This window comes from Oryx dammah, unplaced genomic scaffold (assembly GCF_014754425.2).
Source record: "Oryx dammah isolate SB20612 unplaced genomic scaffold, SCBI_Odam_1.1 HiC_scaffold_14, whole genome shotgun sequence".
Taxonomy (NCBI): domain Eukaryota; kingdom Metazoa; phylum Chordata; class Mammalia; order Artiodactyla; family Bovidae; genus Oryx; species Oryx dammah.
In genome coordinates, this window is record NW_024070198.1 from 34,911,563 (window position 1) to 34,931,853 (window position 20,291).

General features: G+C 35.9%; 1 protein-coding gene across 1 annotated transcript in view; it reads left to right on the plus strand.

Annotated features, from left to right (window-relative positions):
- ATRNL1 (attractin like 1) overlaps nucleotides 1-20,291 on the plus strand; it is a 794,298-nt gene that overhangs the window by 507,868 nt on the left and 266,139 nt on the right. Inside the window, exon 27 of the mRNA XM_040255081.1 lies at nucleotides 13,387-13,494. Coding sequence (XP_040111015.1) covers nucleotides 13,387-13,494 — 108 coding nt within the window. The remainder of the gene's footprint in view (nucleotides 1-13,386; nucleotides 13,495-20,291) is intronic.

Genomic DNA, 20,291 nt, shown 5'->3' on the forward strand with positions numbered 1-20,291 from the left:
AAGAAGTTATGAGATGAATGATCAGAGTAGAATTGACAGGTTTTTCCTAAGAATAAGAGAGGCAGACCTGAGTTGAACAATCCCAATTCATCAATAGAAAAAGTCACTCCTCCTCCTATTGTCAATTATGGCGTTGATTATACACCCTGAGGAAATCAACAATTTTTCCAGATAACTCTATTCTCAGCTTCAGGACAGAGGGCACCAAAACCAATCACTGCTTCTCTGGATATTCTCTTGGTAGCTCTGTGTGTGTGTGTGTGTGTGCGCGCGCCCGCTCGTGTTAGTTACTCATTCATGTCCGACTCTGTGATCCCATGGACTGTAGCCCACTGAGCTCCTCTGTCCATGGAATTCTCCAGGCAAGAATACTGGAATGGTTAGCCATTTCCTTCTCAAGGGGATCTTCCCAACCCAGGAATCCAACCTGGATCTTCTGCATTGCAGGCAGATTCTTTACCATCTGACCTACCAGGGAAGCCCTGGCACCTGTAGCAGTCAGTTTTTATTTTATATTCAGAAAGCCCTGAAATGGGTTAGAACAGTACATATATCAAATCAACTTCAATGACACTCTTTACCTAAAGCTGGGACTTTATCCGCAATCTATCCCCCATCTCCAGTTCAGTCACTCAGCATATCCAACTCTTTGTGACCCCATGAACTACAGCACGCCAGGCCTTCCTGTCCATCACCAATTCCTGGAGTTTACCCAAACTCATGTCCATTGAGTCGGTGATGCCATCCAGCCATCTCATCCTCTGTTGTCCCCTTCTCCTCCTGCCCTCAATCTTTCCCAGCATCAGGGTCTTTTCCAATGAGTCAGTTCTTCGCATCAGGTGCCGAAGTATTGGAGTTTCAGCTTCAACATCAGTCCTTCCAATGAACACCCAGGACTGATCTTTAGGATGGACTGGTTGAATCTCCTTGCAGTCCAAGGGACTCTCAAGAGCCTTCTCCAACACCACAGCTCAGAAGCATCAATTCTTCGGCGCTCAGCCTTCTTCACAGTTCAACTTTCACACCCATACATGACCACTGGAAAAACCATAGCCTTGACTAGACGGACCTTTGTTGGCAAAGTAATGTCTCTGCTTTTTAATATGCTGTCTAGGTTGGTCATAACTTTGTTTCCAAGGAGTACGCGTCTTTTAATTTCATGGCTTCAGTCACCATCTGTAGTGATTTTGGAGCCCAGAAAAAGAAAGTCAGCCACTGTTTCCACTGTTTCCCCATCTATTCGCCATGAAGTGATGAGACCAGATGCCATGATCTTAGTTTTCTGAATGTTGAGCTTTAAGCCAACTTTTTCGCTCTCCTCTTTTCACTTTCATCAAGAGGCTCTTTAGTTCTTCTTCACTTTCTGCCATAAGAGTGGTGTCATCTGCATATCTACAGTCCATAGAGTGGCACAAAGCTGGACACATCTGAAGCAACATAGCACTCACCAACAAGGCAACTCACTGTCTTACTGTTCTCTTTGCCATCAAATGCTATTGGCCTAGTCAAGTGAATAGAATAGGGGCTTGACACAAATGACAATATTGGGAAAGATAGTGGTTAGGCATGTTAGTTGGAAGTTGAAAGGATCAAAGAGAATTGTGCACTCAAGGAAAAATATGTTAAAACAACAGTAACAATAAAATATGAAAACTTAAATATAATATGAAGTTTTGAATTTAGCTTTAAAAATTTAATTATAGAACTGTTAGGTAGGGAACACTTGCTTTGGTAGGAGTTCATGTGAGAAAGACCTGAAATCGTTGATTGGTTCCAACAATAGCATGTTTCTAAAAATAACAAGAAGCTATTTTTAAAGAAAGAGAAAAAGGTACGTTAATTTAGAAGACTTAAGAAGGAAGTTTCTACCATATTCCACAGTAATCAGATCACATCTAGAATATTGTATCCACTTTACATTTTAAGAAGGTCATTGAAACACCAAATGCTGAAAACCATATTATATGAGAAAGTTTTGTCTTCCTTAGGAGACTGAGTAAGGTCCTTGAGGATAGGACTGAGTTTTGTATCACTTAAACATGAGAACCTGATCCTCTTCCCAGAACACTGGTATATTCCATAAATGTCTGTTGCAAAATAATGAATGAAAAATGTGAATATTAGAATTGTTTATTTGAATATATTAGAAAAGTTTCAAACACATAACAAATTTAAAGCAGTTTCAGTGATATTAGAAGTATCATATTTAATTTTAAAGGTCCACAAATGTCCCAAGAATAATGAACTTTCTAACAATGTTATAAACCTTTGGGGGAAAATACCATCTTAATAAAAAGTGGTTCTTCTGCTAGATATATTCAAGGATACTAGATAACCATCTGTAAGAAAAGTAATAGTACTTTTGATCCCACTTTAAAGGGAAATTTGGACCAGGTAACATTTAGGATTTCTTCCAGCTCTGACAATGAGTTATTCCAATGAATCTGTTATTATCATTGATTTTCTAACATTCTGATTTTTGTGGTTTAACACACCATTCCAAGTGCGTAGGAAAGTCAGTTTATACCAGTCATGAGTCATCTATGCTGCATCAAACTGCCCTTTACATTTTAAAAATCCAAATGATTGAAATTTGCTTTTTAAAATATTTCTATCATGCCTACTTTCATAAAAGATTGAAAACAAATAATACTGTATATTAATCTGTCACAGTGATTAGTCTGAGCATCATAAGTACCTTCCAATGGAGAATTAAATACATTATAGTAAGTAGATGTCTTATTTTACAAAGAAATATTTTACAAAAGAACAATTTTTAGAGTTTCTCAATAATGAACTGAAAATGACTCCATTAGCTAATAGCAAAATAATCACATTTTTCTTAAAGGAAAAAATATTTTTGAAACATTGTTTAAGAGGAAAATGCCAGTGTTTCAATCATTTATATCTTCAGGAAGATTTTAAGTACCTCTTGAAAAACTTCAAAATTATTGTCACAAACTACTTAAATGTTCAACATGAACTCCTTATACACTAAATGAAAAAGCTAACCGGATTATGTAGCATTTAGAATTTCTTAACCTAGAAGCGAGCATGTTGTGGTTCAGAATTGAAACTTGAGCTTTGTATCGATTCCCAGAATCAGGGAGAAAAAAAAATCTTTCTTTAGTAAATTAATTCTTAAGGGGGGAAAAAAGCTACTGAAGGATTGATCTGAGTTTTATTGTAACAAGAGCCTCAAGTCATAAATGACTGGCACACAAGCAAGAGTCGATGTGTCATTTCTATTGTAATCAGCTGCTTTTATATTTCCAGGCGTCAAGGTTGACTAGAGCATACTGAGTGCCGCTTGGATGTCAAAGTCATTCATTTGCTCTTCTTGAGAGCAGCACCACTATTTCTTCTCTTGCAACTTAGGCCTCTAACTTGGGGAAGTAATATATTCTACAGTGTGACTATAGGGGTATTCTTTGTGGGTAAAAAATTTTTTTCACGTGCAGGTTTCAAAATTTGAAATTATTTAGCTTCTCATTTTTGCTCTTTGGGGAGTAATATGTATTAAACATCCATTCTAGTGATCTAGCTTTTAAATGACCTTTTCAGTACTCATCCTTTGTTCATTTTGATTTGCTCAGATAAATTACAACCACCTGGCCTTTTGTATTAAAGAAGGTTACATACAAAATTGACCTTTCGAGTCTTATGGGAGAGCTAGGTTCATTGTATCTGAGATTAACTGCTATTGCTATTTTCTGGTTATGTCTTGAATAACTTTATTTGAGGAGGGTAAAGCCTATTTCTTTTGCCTGTTTGTTCCAAACTACTTCTAACACCAGAAGAATGGGCTGTCTGTGCAGTACAAAAAGAAATTATGTTTAAAAAAATAATCTGATTTTTTTTGAATCCTATGATGCCTGATATGTATATGTTATTTCACTTTCTCTCACCCTTGATAAAACCAAAATTATCCTTTGACCATCTGTTCCTTGCCACCTTGCTTAGTAAAACTCAAACTTCTTTCTTTTTGTTGAACACTTTAAGCTCACACTTAACGCCTGAGGAACTCTGGAACTTTGCATTTGCTCTTACCTCTGCCTGAAATGTTCTTTTTGGTTTATTTGTTCTTGTTCCACTCATGTAATATTCCACTTGTTCCCCTGCATTTTGTGGTCTCTATTTAGTTAGGGTGAGCTCTATGGCTATGGAAATATTTTATGTCTGGCCTGAGACATTGAAAAGTCCATGCAGGATTCACTAGTCTCTTTTCTGCCTTCACATTTAAGGAATCCCTGGGTTGAAATGGTAAAAGTCTTAGGACTGGAGCATCTGTATTGCTAAGTTACCAGATGCAAAGTTACCTGGAGTTATAGAAAGTTTATGTGAGGCAGAAATACACTTTTTGTGTGTTAAGCTGAGTTTTAAGAATGCACACCTACTCTGACTGAGTATTCAAGGTTTCAGGTCAAATATGATTTCCGCAGAGACCTTCTGTAATCCTCCTGGTCTGAAGCACCTTCTCTCTCCACTGTATTTCTCTCAACCCTTATATATTTTCTGTAGCAGTTTTTTTCTTTAATATTTTCATTATTTGTTTATATATGTATATGTTGAACAAACAAGACTTTTATCTGCTGTTAACTATGCTTTTAAGTGTCCAGAGTAATCTTCAAAACTGTCAATAAGCATTTCATTTTTTGACTTTTTGTTTTAATTATCAAAAAGTACAAACAGAACAAAATACTGCCTTACAAAACTCTGTTAAATTTTCTGTTGCTCATCAGAAAAGACGGTCTTGTATCAATCAGTACCTGAGTAGTTGGCTCTTCCAGATGAATCCATTCTGCATGATTTCTTTCATCTGGACATGAGATCATCTTTGGCAAAGTCAAAATCAGTGATGCCATCTCCGTCAATGTAGAATGAAGAATCCATATTTTAATTTTAAACTTGTCCAAAGTAACCTTCTGAAATGTTTGCAGTAGTTTTACATGTCTTCAGGTTTTAGCTCACTAAGAAACAGATAAGGTTCTGTTGCTTTCAAATCTAGGCTACTTGAATGATTCCTCCAGATCACAAGGTTCCCCCAGTTGTCACCTTCCATTGTCCCAGTAGATGATCTAGAGGGATCCCTGATATTTTTTTGCATGCTTACTTGCTCAGTTGTGTCCAACTCTTTGCAACCCCATGGACTGTAGCCCACCAGGTTCCTCTGTCCATGAGATTTCCCAGGCAGGAATACTGGAGTGGGTAGCCATTCCCTTCGGGGTGGGGGGGAGAATCTTCACAACCCAGGATTGAATCAGAGTCTCCTGCACTGCAGGTGGATTCTTTACCATCTGAGCCACCAGGGAGACCGACGTTTTCTCCGTAGCATGGAAATGCTTGCTACATAGAAACAAAAGACTCACCTCTTATATCTGTTCCTAGAAAAGTGTCTGGAACACAGTAAGAGCTCAGTAAAAGTTTTTTCACTGAGTGAATGATCACAGCCAAATGTATTCACCAAGTAAAAATCAAGAACTTCCTATCAAAATGTTCTAAGACTAGATATTTATTTATTTATTTAGATGGAGAGAGGGAAGGGAAAGAATGAAAACTCTGCCTAGAATCTAAATCTAAATTCTTCAAGATTCACCCTTTGGAAGCCCAAGTAAAGAAGAATTTCAGCATCTGCTTCTGTTTCTTAGGAAATTCCTTGAGAAGACAGTAACAGTTGACTGAGAATTGTTTTCTTTTTTAAAAAATATTCGTTTGTTTTATGTTTTCGCTGTGTCAGGTCTTATTTGTGGTTCATGAGCTCAGTTGTGGTGGTGTATGAGCTTAGTTGCCCATGGCATGGGGGATCTTAGTTCAGATCCCGCTTTGTTCAGGGATCGAATCTGCATCCCTTGCACTGGAAGGCAGATTCTTAACCACTGGACCACCGGAGAAGTCCCTGAGAATTGTTTTCTTATTGCTACTGCGTGAAGAGATGGGCCATATGATGTAACAGCCATGCTTGTTTTCTCATCAGTGAATTATATAAGACATGTTGCCATGTGTAAGATAAAAGCAAGTATACACAAGTCTATCATCTGCATAATCAAAATTTTGCATGGAATATCAACTGTTTACTGTTACTAAGTTACCGATGATTTTCTTCTGAAAAAGTGTTCACAAGATGGACTTCTCCGTTAATGTAGTCAACAGACACACAGTTGATGAAAACCAGCAATTGACAGTGCTGGAATGTTTGAATATTTCATTTACACTAGAGAGAAATGATGAACCTACTCATTCTTTCCTACTTTACTTAAAATTATTAAGAGAATTGTTGGCAAATGCTAGCAGTTTCTGGAGTAGATATGGTAATTTGGTAGGGATGGTGGGGCTAGTGAGTTTTACTTTCTTTGTTTCCTATACATCACAAACCAGCTTGATCTCTCTAAACAAAGGGTTTGACCATGGTCTATCCAATGATATGAAGCTTAACTTATTTGATAAGCAGCCTTGTAGGGTGCTGGAAGATACAGTTTTTATATTAAGAAACGTTCCATCCTTTTGATATTAAACCTACTTTCCATGAGGACCTGTAGTGATTGACATGTACAGACAGTTTTTGGATGTTCTTTCCATTTTCTTGGCTTCAAACTTCAGGTGGGAAGAATTGTGCCATCTAAGAAATATGGTTTTGGTTTCAATGATGCTCAATTAATAATGCATAACCATGAATATATGAGGATAAGAAAGATCTGTCATACTCTCTTTCCTTTGACATTGCCTAAATTAACCTAAACAAAGCCAGCTCAGACTTAAAATGCCCATACTCACAAAAGTTGAATGTCTTTTTCTGTAATTCCTGTCAGTAGAAAGCTGACTCTTTGCCACCCCATGGACTATAGCCTGCCAGGCTCCTCTGTCTGTGGAATTCTCCAGGCAAGAATACTGGAGTGGGTAGCCAGCTGTTCCCTTCTCCAGGGGATCTTCCCAACCCAGGGACTGAACCTAGGTCTCCTGCATTGCAGGTGAATTCTTTACCATCTGAACGACCGCGGAAGCCCTTTAAGACCTTATTGTATGCAAATGATGGTGATGCTACCAGCCACATAGTCTGTGCCTCTCCTTGATAATATTGAAAATTTTTAGAGTTCCATGAGATATATTTCACATGGAAGTTATGATATCGTAAAATTGGTATGAATAGATGATACCTTTAGAGTCAAGATAATTCACTACAGAGTAGTGACATTGAACATACAACTGCATAAACCCCAAAGCTTGGAAACAGTGAGCTAAAGGAAGGGAAGAAATAAAAGGAAACTTTAGAAATATATGTTTGAACTTCAAACCCATTCTGCACTTAAGAAGTTCTTATTTAGCAAATAGGGATGTGTAGGGAATTTTAAAGTTGTCTTGCTTGCTTTTATAATTTACTCCATTCTGTTTTATTTTTAAGCATGAATATATATTGATAGATTTGTTTGTTAAAAGAATTTAAGAAAACAGTGGAGTTAACATTTTGATTCTAAAAGAGGGCCAATTAGTTTCTAAAGAAAGTAGTAAGTTAAATTATTGAATCTACTGAAATTGGGGAAAAATTAATAAAAGTGTCATCTTTTTTAGGTTCGTAGATTCATAGATTTTTCTAGTGCTCATCTATTTACCCGTTATAGTTCTATATAGTCTGTAGGTTAAAAAATCTCTGGACCAGAGATCTATAGGTCCCTTTTAAGTCTAAACTCTGTGATGACTATCTTTTATTCATATCAGTGGCATGTTCAATGTTATTCAGATGACAACAAAGACCTTCATTTGCGGGCATTATTTAATCTTTATCTTGACATTGTATTTTGTTTTAAGGGCTTCCCTGTTAACTCAGACAGTAAAGAATCTGCCTGTCATGCAGAAGACCCAGGTTCAAACCCTGGGTCAGGAAGATCCCCTGGAGAAGGGAATGGCAACCCACTCCAGTATTCTTGCCTGGAGAATTCCATGGAGTTGCAAAGAGTCGGACACGACTGACCAACTAACACTTTGACATTTTATATAAGAGTTTTAGTTTCAATTTGAGTTTCAGTTACTTTGAATTATATATATAATTTTAGGAATATTCACACATACACTTTCACACATACATTGACATGAGTACGTTTTATACTGATATAATCTCTTGGCATTTTAGAGGAAGTATTGAACTTTGTATTTTGGAAAATTTAGAAAAATTTTCCATTTCTCCTCTCTTCCTCTCTCTGGTAGTAGGCTTGATGACAGTAAAGGTCGGTTTTGTTTCTGACACATTACTGTTCAAACAACAAACCTGCATACCTGAACAATCTACCTTGAATGTCTGCTGTGACCATTTGACAGTTAAGGACATTTTACTTTAAAATAATGAAGAAAAACTGAGTAAACTTGTAGCTTGCGGATTTAGTCATAAAAATGATAGAATTATCATGCTTTCCTAATTCATTGATGCACTATCCTTCTACTAAAAAAAAATGATCTTTTGCTTATTATACTTTATGTTGTGTCTGTGTTAACAATAGAAATACTTTTTCATGAAATGTTGCTTTATGTATAATTCAAGCTCCTTGTTCATTTTAGTATGTAAGCTCAAAAATAATGACTAAAGAATTTTGATTGATCCTTTTATACCTTTCCAAATCTAAATAATTTCTATTAAAATATGAATGCATTCTGATGGCTTTATGACAGTTTTCCTTGTAATATTTACAGCATGGTAATAAAGTGAATGAAGACAGGTAAGAAACCTAGTGGTGATTTGTTGGGTCCACAGAATTGACCCATTGTAAAAAAATGAATAGAATATCCACTTACTTTTGAGCACAAGGCATACATTGTAGAATATCAGAATAGTGTGATTGTGTTAGTTGCTCAGTCGTGTCTGAATCTTTACAATCAATCCCATGGACTATAGCCCACCAAGCTCCTCTGTCCGTGGAATTTTCCAGGCAAGGATACTGGAGTGGATTGCAATTCCCTTTTCCAAGGGATCTTCCCAACCAGGAATGAGACCCAGGTCTTTCCACATTGCAGGCAGATTCTTGACTGACTGAGCCTCCAGAAAGTGGAATATCAGAGGACATATACTTTTAAAAGCTTCTTCAAAATTCAGTTCAGTTGCTCAGTCATGTCTGAGTCTTTGCGACCCCATGAACCACAGCACGCCAAGCCTCCCTGTCCATCACCAACTCCCGGAGTTGACCCAAACTCATGCCCATTGAGTCGGTGATGCCATCCAACCATCTCATCCTCTGTCGTCCCCTTCTCCTCCTGCCCTCAATCTTTCCTGGCATCAGAGTCTTTTCAACTGATTAAAATCATTTTAATCAAAACTTGCCTTCAGTCACATTCAGATGATACAGATTTTTATACTTTAAGTCACTCATTCATTGTCTATTCATCAAATACTATTGACTACAAACTAAGTGCTGAGCGAAATAAAAAACAGAAATAAAATTTTGCCTTAAAGATTTCAGGAAAGCATGAAGGTTTGAGGAGATAGTGCCACACTAATATCATAAATAACTTGTAGGTAAGATGATAACTTCACACCTGGGATGAAGTGGAAGGGTACTTGGAGGTATGGGGGGAGGCTAGATGGAACCTGAACATAGGAGGCAGGCGATAGGAAGACAACTGGAAGTGAGTTGGTTACTGTTTTGATTTTTTTTTTTTTTTTTAGTGTGTGTGTTTTTAAAGATTATTATCCTAAATCCATCAGAGTTTTAGCTTTAGGGGTGGTGATTGGAAGAGTCATTAATATGAACTTTGGGGACTGATATGATATTTGTAGTAGTATTAGTGTGTGGAAGCATTTCATATATACATTTGATAGAATCAATCTGTTCTCAGTTGCCATCTTTAAGCATGGATTTTCATATTATTTTTAATTTCATGGTTTGTTTTGTAAGAGATTTTGAATAATAAAACAACAATCATACATAACGAACGTGATAGTGAGAACATCCATAATTTTAAAACGTCCCTCATCACAGCGTTTACAGCAACACGATTATAATCTATTGCATTACGATCAGTGTGTTGTTTTGGCCTTTTCTTTCTGCTGAATAATTGGCAACTGCAGATTAGTTATAAAATAGATCATCTGCTATATGGTTTCTTATCTTTATACAAAATGTCAAACTTCATTTTATATAAAAATCACAACCAACAAATAATTTTTGAAAGTTCTTACGGAAGTGCTCTATGATTTCCTCACAATTTTTAGGTTGAGTTTTTATCATTCTTAGTCACAAATGGCAGGAAGCGGTTCCAAATTAAATTCATTTTTACCACAATCATGACATTTTCCAACTGTCTCATAAATTTGCAACATTTGTTAAAAGGGAGACTAATAGAGCAAAATGTGTCACTAGTGCCGAAGAAAACGGGCTTGTGGTAATTAGAGTGCCATCTTTAAAGACAAAGTTAGGGCTTGAAATTTTAACATAATAATTGTACCAATGAACTGTTACTGAGTTCTCACAATGTGCCAGATTCTGTTTTGAGCAGTGCAAATGCATTAAGTCTTAGCAAAACTTCTAATAGTATTCCTCTTCCCGTTTAATAGAAAATAAGCCTTAGAAAGGTCTATGTAATTTGATCATGGTGCAGTAGGTAATGGGTGGAGAAACTGGGAATCAAAACAAGTTCTCTAAGGTTTAGTTGTAGGTGTAGACACTATTAATAGCCCAATTTTGCTATGAGAAAATGTGAGGCTTCTAGAGGTCTAAATAATTCGGAGCGGTATAAATAGTAACTTGAACAGCTACTAAGTGGAAAACCAGGTGTTCAAATTCAAACACAGATTCTTCTAACTCTAGAGTCTAACTAAATACCTGTCAATATCATCATTAAATTTCCAGGAAATTTGAGTTGTAAGCATAAAATTTGAATTGTTTATGTCTCTTTTGTTCAAACACAGAAGGGGCAAAATTCAAGAAGTAATGCATATAGATGTTAACTGGCAAAAGAAAGGACAATTGTTAAGGACACGGCCAAGAGCCAGGAATTTAGTAGCATGACAAATCTCATTTTGTTCCATGTTATTATTTTAGGGTCATCCTATCAAAGCAAGAATGTTTTAGGATAAAATTTTTTACTCCCCCTAAGTTTCCTCGGTCAGAACCATTTCATTAGGTTCCCCAAAGTCAGAAACTTGGTACACTAGCCAAAGTCCTCGAACTAGTCCTCTGTTATGTGACCCAGAGTGAATTAATTTGGCTAATTTCCTATTTGTAACTTTTCCTGTACACTGCCTTGTGCTCTAATTATTTTTATTTCACCGTATCTTGTTTTTCAAACTTCAGTGTTATGGTCCTGGGCAAGAACAGTGTCTTTCCTCTTTGCAAAGAGTACTGTAGTAACATTCAATTCTTAAAAACTGATGAAAACTCAATGCTCAGAAGACAAACTGGAATCTTTTAAAATGCTTTTTTGTCCTACTAATAAACTTTTTTAAATGAATAAAACTATCAATCACTGATTTTTCTTTATTATGAGTGTAGGAGGTGGTCACAATAATACATTATTTTTCAGAGAAATCTAGTCTTTGTTAAAGATAGTGAATTTAGAATAATCATAGATTTACATTACAATCTGTGGGACTGAGTTCTTATTAATTATGTTTTATAGAGCTATAACTTTTAGGTGTCGCAAAAAGGCAAGGTGAAGAAACAAATGTTTTTTTAAAGAATCAGTTATAGGAGATGCCATTTATAAGCTGAGGGAAACTAGTAAAAATGAAGAAACTTTAATACAAATGTTAGAAAATTGCATTAATCCAAACTAGAATTTATAGTTTTCTCAAGGGAATTATTATATTAACTGTAACAGAGGCAGTTTGTGTATTCCTGTGTGTGTATCTGTGTGTGCATTTATGTTTTACCAGAGGAAAAAGAACGTGGTGTCTTCTACACTTAGCATCCATTGGTATTTGGAGTAACATTATGTTTGCATTTTGCATAGACACAGTATTCAGATCAATTGGCCACTCCTATCGAAAGAGACACAAATAAGATTCTCTTGGCCAGCAGCTGTATTTTTAATAGTGTAAGTCTGAGTTTATATTAAAGTGAATCATTTGGGTGATTTAGATCACATTTGCTTTTTACTCTGAATATGTTTTTAATATGTCTTCATTATGTATCTTCTTCTAAAAATACATACAATTTAAGACCTTGAACTCTAGCTAGGTAATAGTTGCATTATTTCTGTCCCATATTCGCAAGTGGATGTTCTCTCTTCAGTAATAAAAGCAAGCCCTTAAATTATGTTTGAGATGCTCATTACGTGAACACTGTCACTGCAGTGTCACAAGTGTTAAAATAAAAATGTTCAATAATAAAGTGCCATCAGGTGTTGGTTTTTGTTCCTTCATCATGAGAAAGGGAACTTTATGAATGATGCATCACAGTGCTCTGTACATTTACATTCAAAGACCAGTTGTTAATGTTTTAAGTTACTGACCGTGAATCTTTAGAAATCACTGTGAATAATGAAGCCATTCATTGTGTTCAAGGATTTTGTCTTTCTTCAGTGATAGGATTTTCTTCTCATTTGAAAGAGTGTTTAATTACATTGCTCATCTACTTTTAATATTTAATAATAATTTTATTAGCTGTGTTGAATGAGGAGGGCAAGATTTGCAATATCTAGTACTGGTCATCAATTTTTTCTTATCATGACTTAATGAATATTATAATTACAAGGGGAGGCAGAAATATAAATTAGCTGGGTACTTGGTTGGGACTTGCTGGTTTATTGGTTTTTGTTTGAGCAAAGCCGAGAAGAGATGCAAAGAGAAGAAATGAATATCTGAGAGTGTTTTAGAAGCCCTGGCACACCTTTTTGCAACCTACTAATCATTTTCATTTAAATAATAAACATCATGGCTTTGAATAAAGTTAAAAACATTGACAATAAAAATTCCTGCTCGTGCTATAGCAATTGACAGGGGGATCTTGATGACTTACAAGATTGGGTCTTGGCGGGTGTATGTTCCTTTAATCTCTATTAATGCATTTTGACAACTTTTTATTCTCTTTTCTCAATCATTTGTACTGCTGTTTGCTTTCAGCTAAGACACAGGCATGAGTTATTTTGAGTGGAAAGACTTGGCACACCTGTCATCATAATAGCAGGTTTTACTTAAGTAGTACCTCTCAGCTGAAGTTTTCAAAGTGCTTTTCACTCGGCCTATGAGGTGGTAGTCAGGAGGCACCATACATTTCAAGCCTATAAGGAAATATAACCCAGGCATTGAGGAAAAAATAATTTCCATTTTTAGTGATCTAGATATGAATATGTGTATTATAACCTCTAAATTTTAGATGCCATTTTTTTCCAAACAGGACTAGATATTGTTGAATTTAACATGTCCTAAAACCTGTCTTAAAACGAGTGCTTTTTAACCCCCTCCAGCAACTGCTTCGAGAACGACAGCAGATGGCCAGCCGTCCTTTTGCGTCTGTTGATGTAGCCCTGGAAGTGGGAGCTGAACACACAGACTTTCTGCGAGGGTCATTAGAGGTAGGAACAGTGATGGTGAAAGGGGGCCGCTGTGATTTGCATATGTATATTACTTCTCTAATCTACATCTGCTTGTGAAGCCAAACGGAGTCTGATTATCTAGAGTTGACAAGATTCAGCTACATATGTTATGCCATTTTCAAGGCACATAGTTTTAATAGTATGACATGAGCTGTAACAAAAGCCACTGGAGAATCTATTAGTCTAGGCAAGAGTGACAGACTGCTCACCTGGCACCCTTTCCCTGACAGATAGGAACTGAAGGAATTTAAGATACAGGTACGATGAAAGAAACAAAGGATCTATATTTAGTCCTGGGAGTGCCTAACACCCCTCAGTTAACAGGTCACATCTGTCTTTATTAACAAAGTTGACTATAAAAGGTGGGTGGAAATGAGTTGCATTTTAATTACATAGTTTCACTTTTTGAATGTTGAAGGTTGTAGAATATAGTGAATATTTTAATTTTATGGCTGTATTAGTACAGTATTATATTACAAATGGGGAAATGGATTATGGTGAAAAAGAAATGATTATGTGCAAGTAAATGTGGTATTCGGATCTTGAAATAGTACATGACATGGTTTCTGAAAATAATGGGGGTTCCCAAAGAACAAAAATCCACAGATTGTGATTAACAACTCATGACAGCATTCTGAGGCATAGTAATTTTATTCTATGCTTAATTTCCAGATTTTTTGTGTGTGTTATACATGGTAAGATGTTTAAATGGGAAGTTTTAAAAATACCTTACAGTTGAAATATTTTATTCACCTTTTAAAAAGTGCCCTTATGTGACTGATTCATGTTGCTATATTTAGACTTTGCTTTTCTTTGAGGAAAGCAAGGTATATAAAGATAGACTCCTCCTAATACCTAGGCACAAATATAATTGATTTTGTCCATAAAATTTTTGGTTATTCTGAAAAAAATAAAACTAAATCAGACCTTATGATGCTATACAAAGGACCAGTTTTTAGAGACATTTCTCTAAGTAAATTTTTTTTTTTTTTTTTTTTTAGCTTTTGTGTCCTTGATTTTTTACTACTATAGATCACAGGCTGTCACAGAAACTTAGAACATTAGATAATATGTGGGTGTATCTTCTATTGCTTAGGGAGAAGTGCTCTAATTTCTAACTTTGCAGTAAGTGCTCTAATTTCATTCTGACCCTTAATTTCAAGTAACTTTAGTACAGAACTTTTAACAAATTGAAAACTATATCTGAATCTAACTTCCTTTTTCTCCTCATCTATTTAAAGCATTCTTGAATGCTGTTAAAACCCAACTCACAAGAGAAAAACAAATGTAAATGATATGTAAGTTGAGATAAAACACTCATAAACTTAAGGAACAGATGTAATAAATATACATAGTAAATAATTTATTTTGTAGAGTTTAAAAACTTCTACCTCTACTTTCTTTTTGCTCGTGTTTACTTGGTAGTCCTTTTATTTGCTTATTTCTGACTTCTCTGTATCCTTTTGTTATTACTAGTTATATGAATGACTGGTGTGTCTCTATTTCTTTTGTATCACTTGTTTTCTAAAATTTAAATTCAGAGTGTCATGGAAGAATAAAACCTACCTGCTGCTGCTGCTGCTAAGTCACTTCAGTCGTGTCCAACTCTGTATGACCCCATAGACGGCAGCCCACCAGGCTCCCCTGTCCCTGGGATTCTCCAGGCAAGAACACTGGAGTGGGTTGCTATTTCCTTCTCCAATGCATGAAAGTGAAAAGTCAAGTCGCTCAGTTGTGTCCAACTCTTAGCGACCCCATGGACTGCAGCCTACTAGGCTCCTCCGTCCATGGGATTTTCCAGGCAAGAGTACTGGAGTGGGGTGCCATTGCCTTCTCCAAAACCTACCTACCTACTCCCATTTAGAAAGATTTCTGGAGGTCTGGTTCTACTTACAAATGTGTAGTTTTGTTCGGTTTTTGTAAACAGCTTTATTAAAATATAGTTCATATGCCATAGAATTTACCTATTTAAACTGTGAAATTTAGGGTTTTTAGTATATCCAGAATTGTGTAACTATCACCAAAAATCAGTTTTAGAACGTCTTCATCTTCCCTTAAAGAAACTCCCTTCTCACCCCCTCTCTTTTTCCCCAAGCCTCATTCTCAACTGTAGATAAGCCCTAATCTACTTTTTGTCCTTATATGAGTTTCCTCTAGTATATTTTCATTCCATTTCATATAAATGGAGTCATACAATAAATATGTGGTCTTTCATGACTAGCATCTTTTACTTAGCCTTAATGTTTTCAAGTTTCATCCCACATTGTGGATGAGTATTTAATTTCCTTCTATTGCCAAGTAATATTTGACATTATTGATATAAGAGGGGTGACTCAGGTGATAAAGACTATGCCTGCCAATGAAGAGACATGGGTTCAATCCCTGGGTCAGGAAGATGCCCTGGAGTGGGAAATGGCAACCCACTCCAGTATTCTTGCCTGGAAAATTCCAGGGACAAAAGATCCTGGCTTGCTACCGTCCATGGGGTCACAAAGAATTGGACACGACTAAGCGACTGAGCATGTACACACACATTATTGATATAGCACAGTTTGTTTTTGCACTCATGAGTTGATGAACATGTAGGCTGTTTCTGCTTTTTGAATATTTTGAAAAATGCTACTGTGAATATTTGTCTACAAATTTTGTTTCCTTTTTGTTGGAATATATAAATAAGAATTGAATTTGGGGGTAATATGCTAATTTTTTTTTTTATTACTTGTTGAAAAGACTTTCTATCTCCACTGAATCATCTTGGGACTCCTGTTTCAAATCAGTTGACCAAGTGTGAGAATTTGTTTTTATAATCTCAATACCATTCCGTTAATCTATAGATCTATCATATGACAGTACAGCACTATTTTGATTACTATAGTTTTGTAGTAAGTTTTAGAATTAGAAAATATGAGTCCTCCAGCTTTATTTGTTTTGAACATTGCTTGGCTTTTCTGGGTCCTTTGAATTTTGACAGGAATTTTAGGATCAGTTTGTCAATTTCTGCAAAGAAGCTCACTAGTACTTTAATAGGGATTGTATAGAATCTATAAATCAACTTGGGAGAATTTACAGTATCTTAACATGTACTTTATTAAGGTAGTAGCGTTGTTAATTGAGTACCTTTATCCATGCTCCAAATAAATTTAAGATTCTAACTTCAGTATCAGATTTTCTTCATCTTAATAAACAAGTATGATTTCTGATATTTAAAATTCCCTATATCCATATATTTTGGATCTCAAGTAAATTGACAACTTAAATTTTTAAAAAAATTTAAAGTTGAAAATATTGTCCTTCAGTAATTTTTAGAGCTTAAATTGTTTTCTTATATGAATTTAATATCAGAAATAAATAATGACTGCTAACTGCTAATTTATTTAATATTCTTTGGAAAATAATAGAAGTAGAAGCATAAGATTTAAAATCATATTTTGTTTTTTCCTTTGCATTTTGTAATTACTACTAAGTGGAAGTTACCTATCTGCTGTATACACACATACATGTGTGTACATACGCATTTGTATGTTGTGCGTGAGATTTACTTTCCACTGTCACAGTGCTCTAGATCCACTTCAGATCTCTTTTTCTATACATAACCTAGTATGATGTGGTACTGATTTGCTTACACAGCAAAATATGAAGCCTAGGCCTATTCTGAGATAACATTAAGGACTTTATTTAAACCTAGAAAATAAAAGTAATTTTAAAATTCCTTTGCTGGGTTTTTCTTAAAATTCAGAGATGAAATTCAACCCAAAGCCATAGGTTAGCTGGCTATTACTATTTTGTACATATTCATTGAGTCTTCATAATGTGGTAATTTAAGGAATAGATTTCTTTCAATTTAAATTGGACTCTCTGAATTCCATATCTATATTGTCAGGAGGAGAATATAGGTATAATACAGAATTACTTATGCTTGATGCAACCATAGTAATGCTTCTGTACACCAAAATGTCCTATTCTATAAAGTAGACGTGTTCCTAAAAGTTGGTGTGAGTTGATTATGTTTTTTAATGGATGAAGAGTATTCAGTCTTCATAGGAACTGTGTGTAGTAAACCCTAGGTGTAAAAACTCTTTGTGAGTGAAAAAAAGATTATCTTGTGAATATCACCCCCTAAATTATCTATAAGCAAGTTTGAATCATTATATTTTTCTAAATTATAGTGAAAAATTAAGGACTTATTAAAATTTAATAAATACACTTAGAATATAAATTTATAAACTCAATTTGTCAGTTGATTTTAAATTTATAGTAAAAAAAAATAGGGTTATTTTTGTGATGACCTTATGACCCATATAGTATATATTTACCAGTTTTCTTCCACTGAAGAATAGCATGTTAATTTAGAGTAATTGCTTAACAGATGTTTATGGCATGCTGCATATATGTCAAGCACTCTTAGCATTTTAGAAGCATCAAGGAACACAACAAAGAATGCTGTCCTCGTGGAGTTCATATTCTAACAGGGAGAATGCTGCTGCTGCTGCTGCTGCTGCTGCTAAGTTGCTTCAGTCGTGTCTGACTCTCTGCAATCCCATAGATGGCAGCCCACCAGGCTCCCCTGTCCCTGGGATTCTCCAGGCAAGAACACTGGAGTGGGATGCCATTCCCTTCTCCAGTGCATGAAAGTGAAAAGTGAAAGTGAAGTCATAGGTTATTTAATATGTTAGGAGGTGGTAAGTGCAATGGAACAGGAAAAAAGTAAAACAGGATAAGGTTGGAGAGTGCTTTGTGGGGTTGGGTGAGAGCATGCATGTTGAATCGGGTGTGGTCAGGGTGACCTCATTGAGAAGGTGAGAGTTGAGCAAGGCTTGAAAGAAGTAAAGAATTAACCAGGTGGCAGATTCTCAAGGGAAAGTGTTCCCAGCAAAGAGAATGGCTAGAGCAGAAGTGCTAAGGTGGTGGGCATGCCGGATAAGTTCATGAAATAGCAGGCTTTGGGCAGGGGCAGGTACAGGACGAGGCAGAAGATACAGGGTCTTGTAGACCTTTTGTAAAAACTTTGACATTCAATCCTAAGCGAAGAGGAGAGAGTCAGTTGCAGGATTGACTGACATAATCTGTTTCTAAAAGATTATTCTGCCGTTGGGGTTGAGAATAGTTTGACATGGGATATTATTACATGGTTTCCTGACAAGCAGACATCAAGACAAGGAATTGGTTCATTTGAAGAATATGCTGGTAGGGAAATGGAGCCATGAGAAAGGGAATGGAGAGCAGCTAATACCACTATGGTAAACTAGGGCTTGATTTCCTTGGAGACACTCTGAGAGTCAGGGTAAAATGCAAGTCACACTACAGACATCAGGGCGACAGAGCTGAGTGTTTATTCCTCAACTCCCTCCAATCACTGATCGAGGGCCACTTCCCAGGAAGTCGGAGAAAGCCCCCAGGCAAAGAAATGAAGGCTTTGAGTTTGGAAATTAGTAGAAAACTGACATGGTAACTGAGAGGTTGGAAATCAACCCACAGTTTCTGCTATGAGGGGCAAGTATAGAGGGAGAGAAGTTGGTTACAAAGCTTCTGTGGGAATCCACGCAAGAGGTAATGGTGGCTAGAGGCGGATTTTAGCAGGGAAGTGTCTGATTCTGGACTTTCTTTTTAAGTCATGATGTGTTCTCATTTTGAAAGTCTTTCTAGAGACTTTGTGTTTGTAAGATCCAAACAGAAAAGAAGACAGGATTTTCTCTCCTTAACTGGCACTGTAATGGATCGAGAGCTTCTTATGCTGTTGTACTTACTCACCAAGAGAAATAGTCGCAGTCTCTAAGTATACCCTTTCAAACAACAAAATTCGTGCCTTTCCTCGATAATGACAGAAACCATGAGAAACTGAGGTAAAAGAACCGAGAGGCCATTAAGTAACTTAGGTTGACTAGGCTTCCTAGATCTGGTGCCACATGAAAAGTATACAGTTTGATCACAAACAAGTTAATTGATAGCCCTTTAGTTTGATGTTAAAAATGTACTTTCCTTGTTCATGGTTTTTTGTGGGGAGAGTAGTGGTAGGAAGGCAGGATTTGGCAGTTTTGTAAACTTAGATGAGGCCGCCAATGTCACTGATAGTTTTTGCTGGGATATTATTCTTTGTTTCTATTTTTATTTCAAATTATTTTAGCCAATTATTTTTTGCTTCCTACCTCTAACACTGAAAAACTATAAACCATTTTAATGGCCAAAAGTAAAGCATTTGTTACTTAATTTATTATATCTTACAAAATGGTGTATAAATTGTGATCTAATTTTTGATAAATAATGAAAAAAGTCTGGTATAATAAATTCTTAATAATAAATGTTGTATAGGTGGGTGGCATATATGGATTATTCTTGTTGCAAGTCAGTGTTGTCCTTTCTGTCATGGTATGCATGGCTCTTTTTAACAAGGAAAAAATAAAAGCAACAACAAAGCAAAAATATAAAATATTAAGTTTTTCCCTCAAGTTTTAGACCCTTGTATTGGCTGCATATTGGAGCTTGAAATTTTGCCAGTTATTCAAAATAAACATTTTCAACCATCATTTCTGTGTTAGGGAACAGAAACTCTTATACATATTCTGGACTGCCCTGTTAACATTTTTACCTATCATGATTAATTTATCCACATTTCAATTTTTGAAAATGTAGGTGACCATTGGGTTTTATTCTACAAGGTTAGTACTTAGGTGTTCACCAAGCATTACACTCAAGAGTGCTTTCCAAACAATATAGGTAACGATTATATGTCAAGGTAAGTAACTTAAACCTGAGCTTCCTAGGTCATGTTCAGTTCAGTC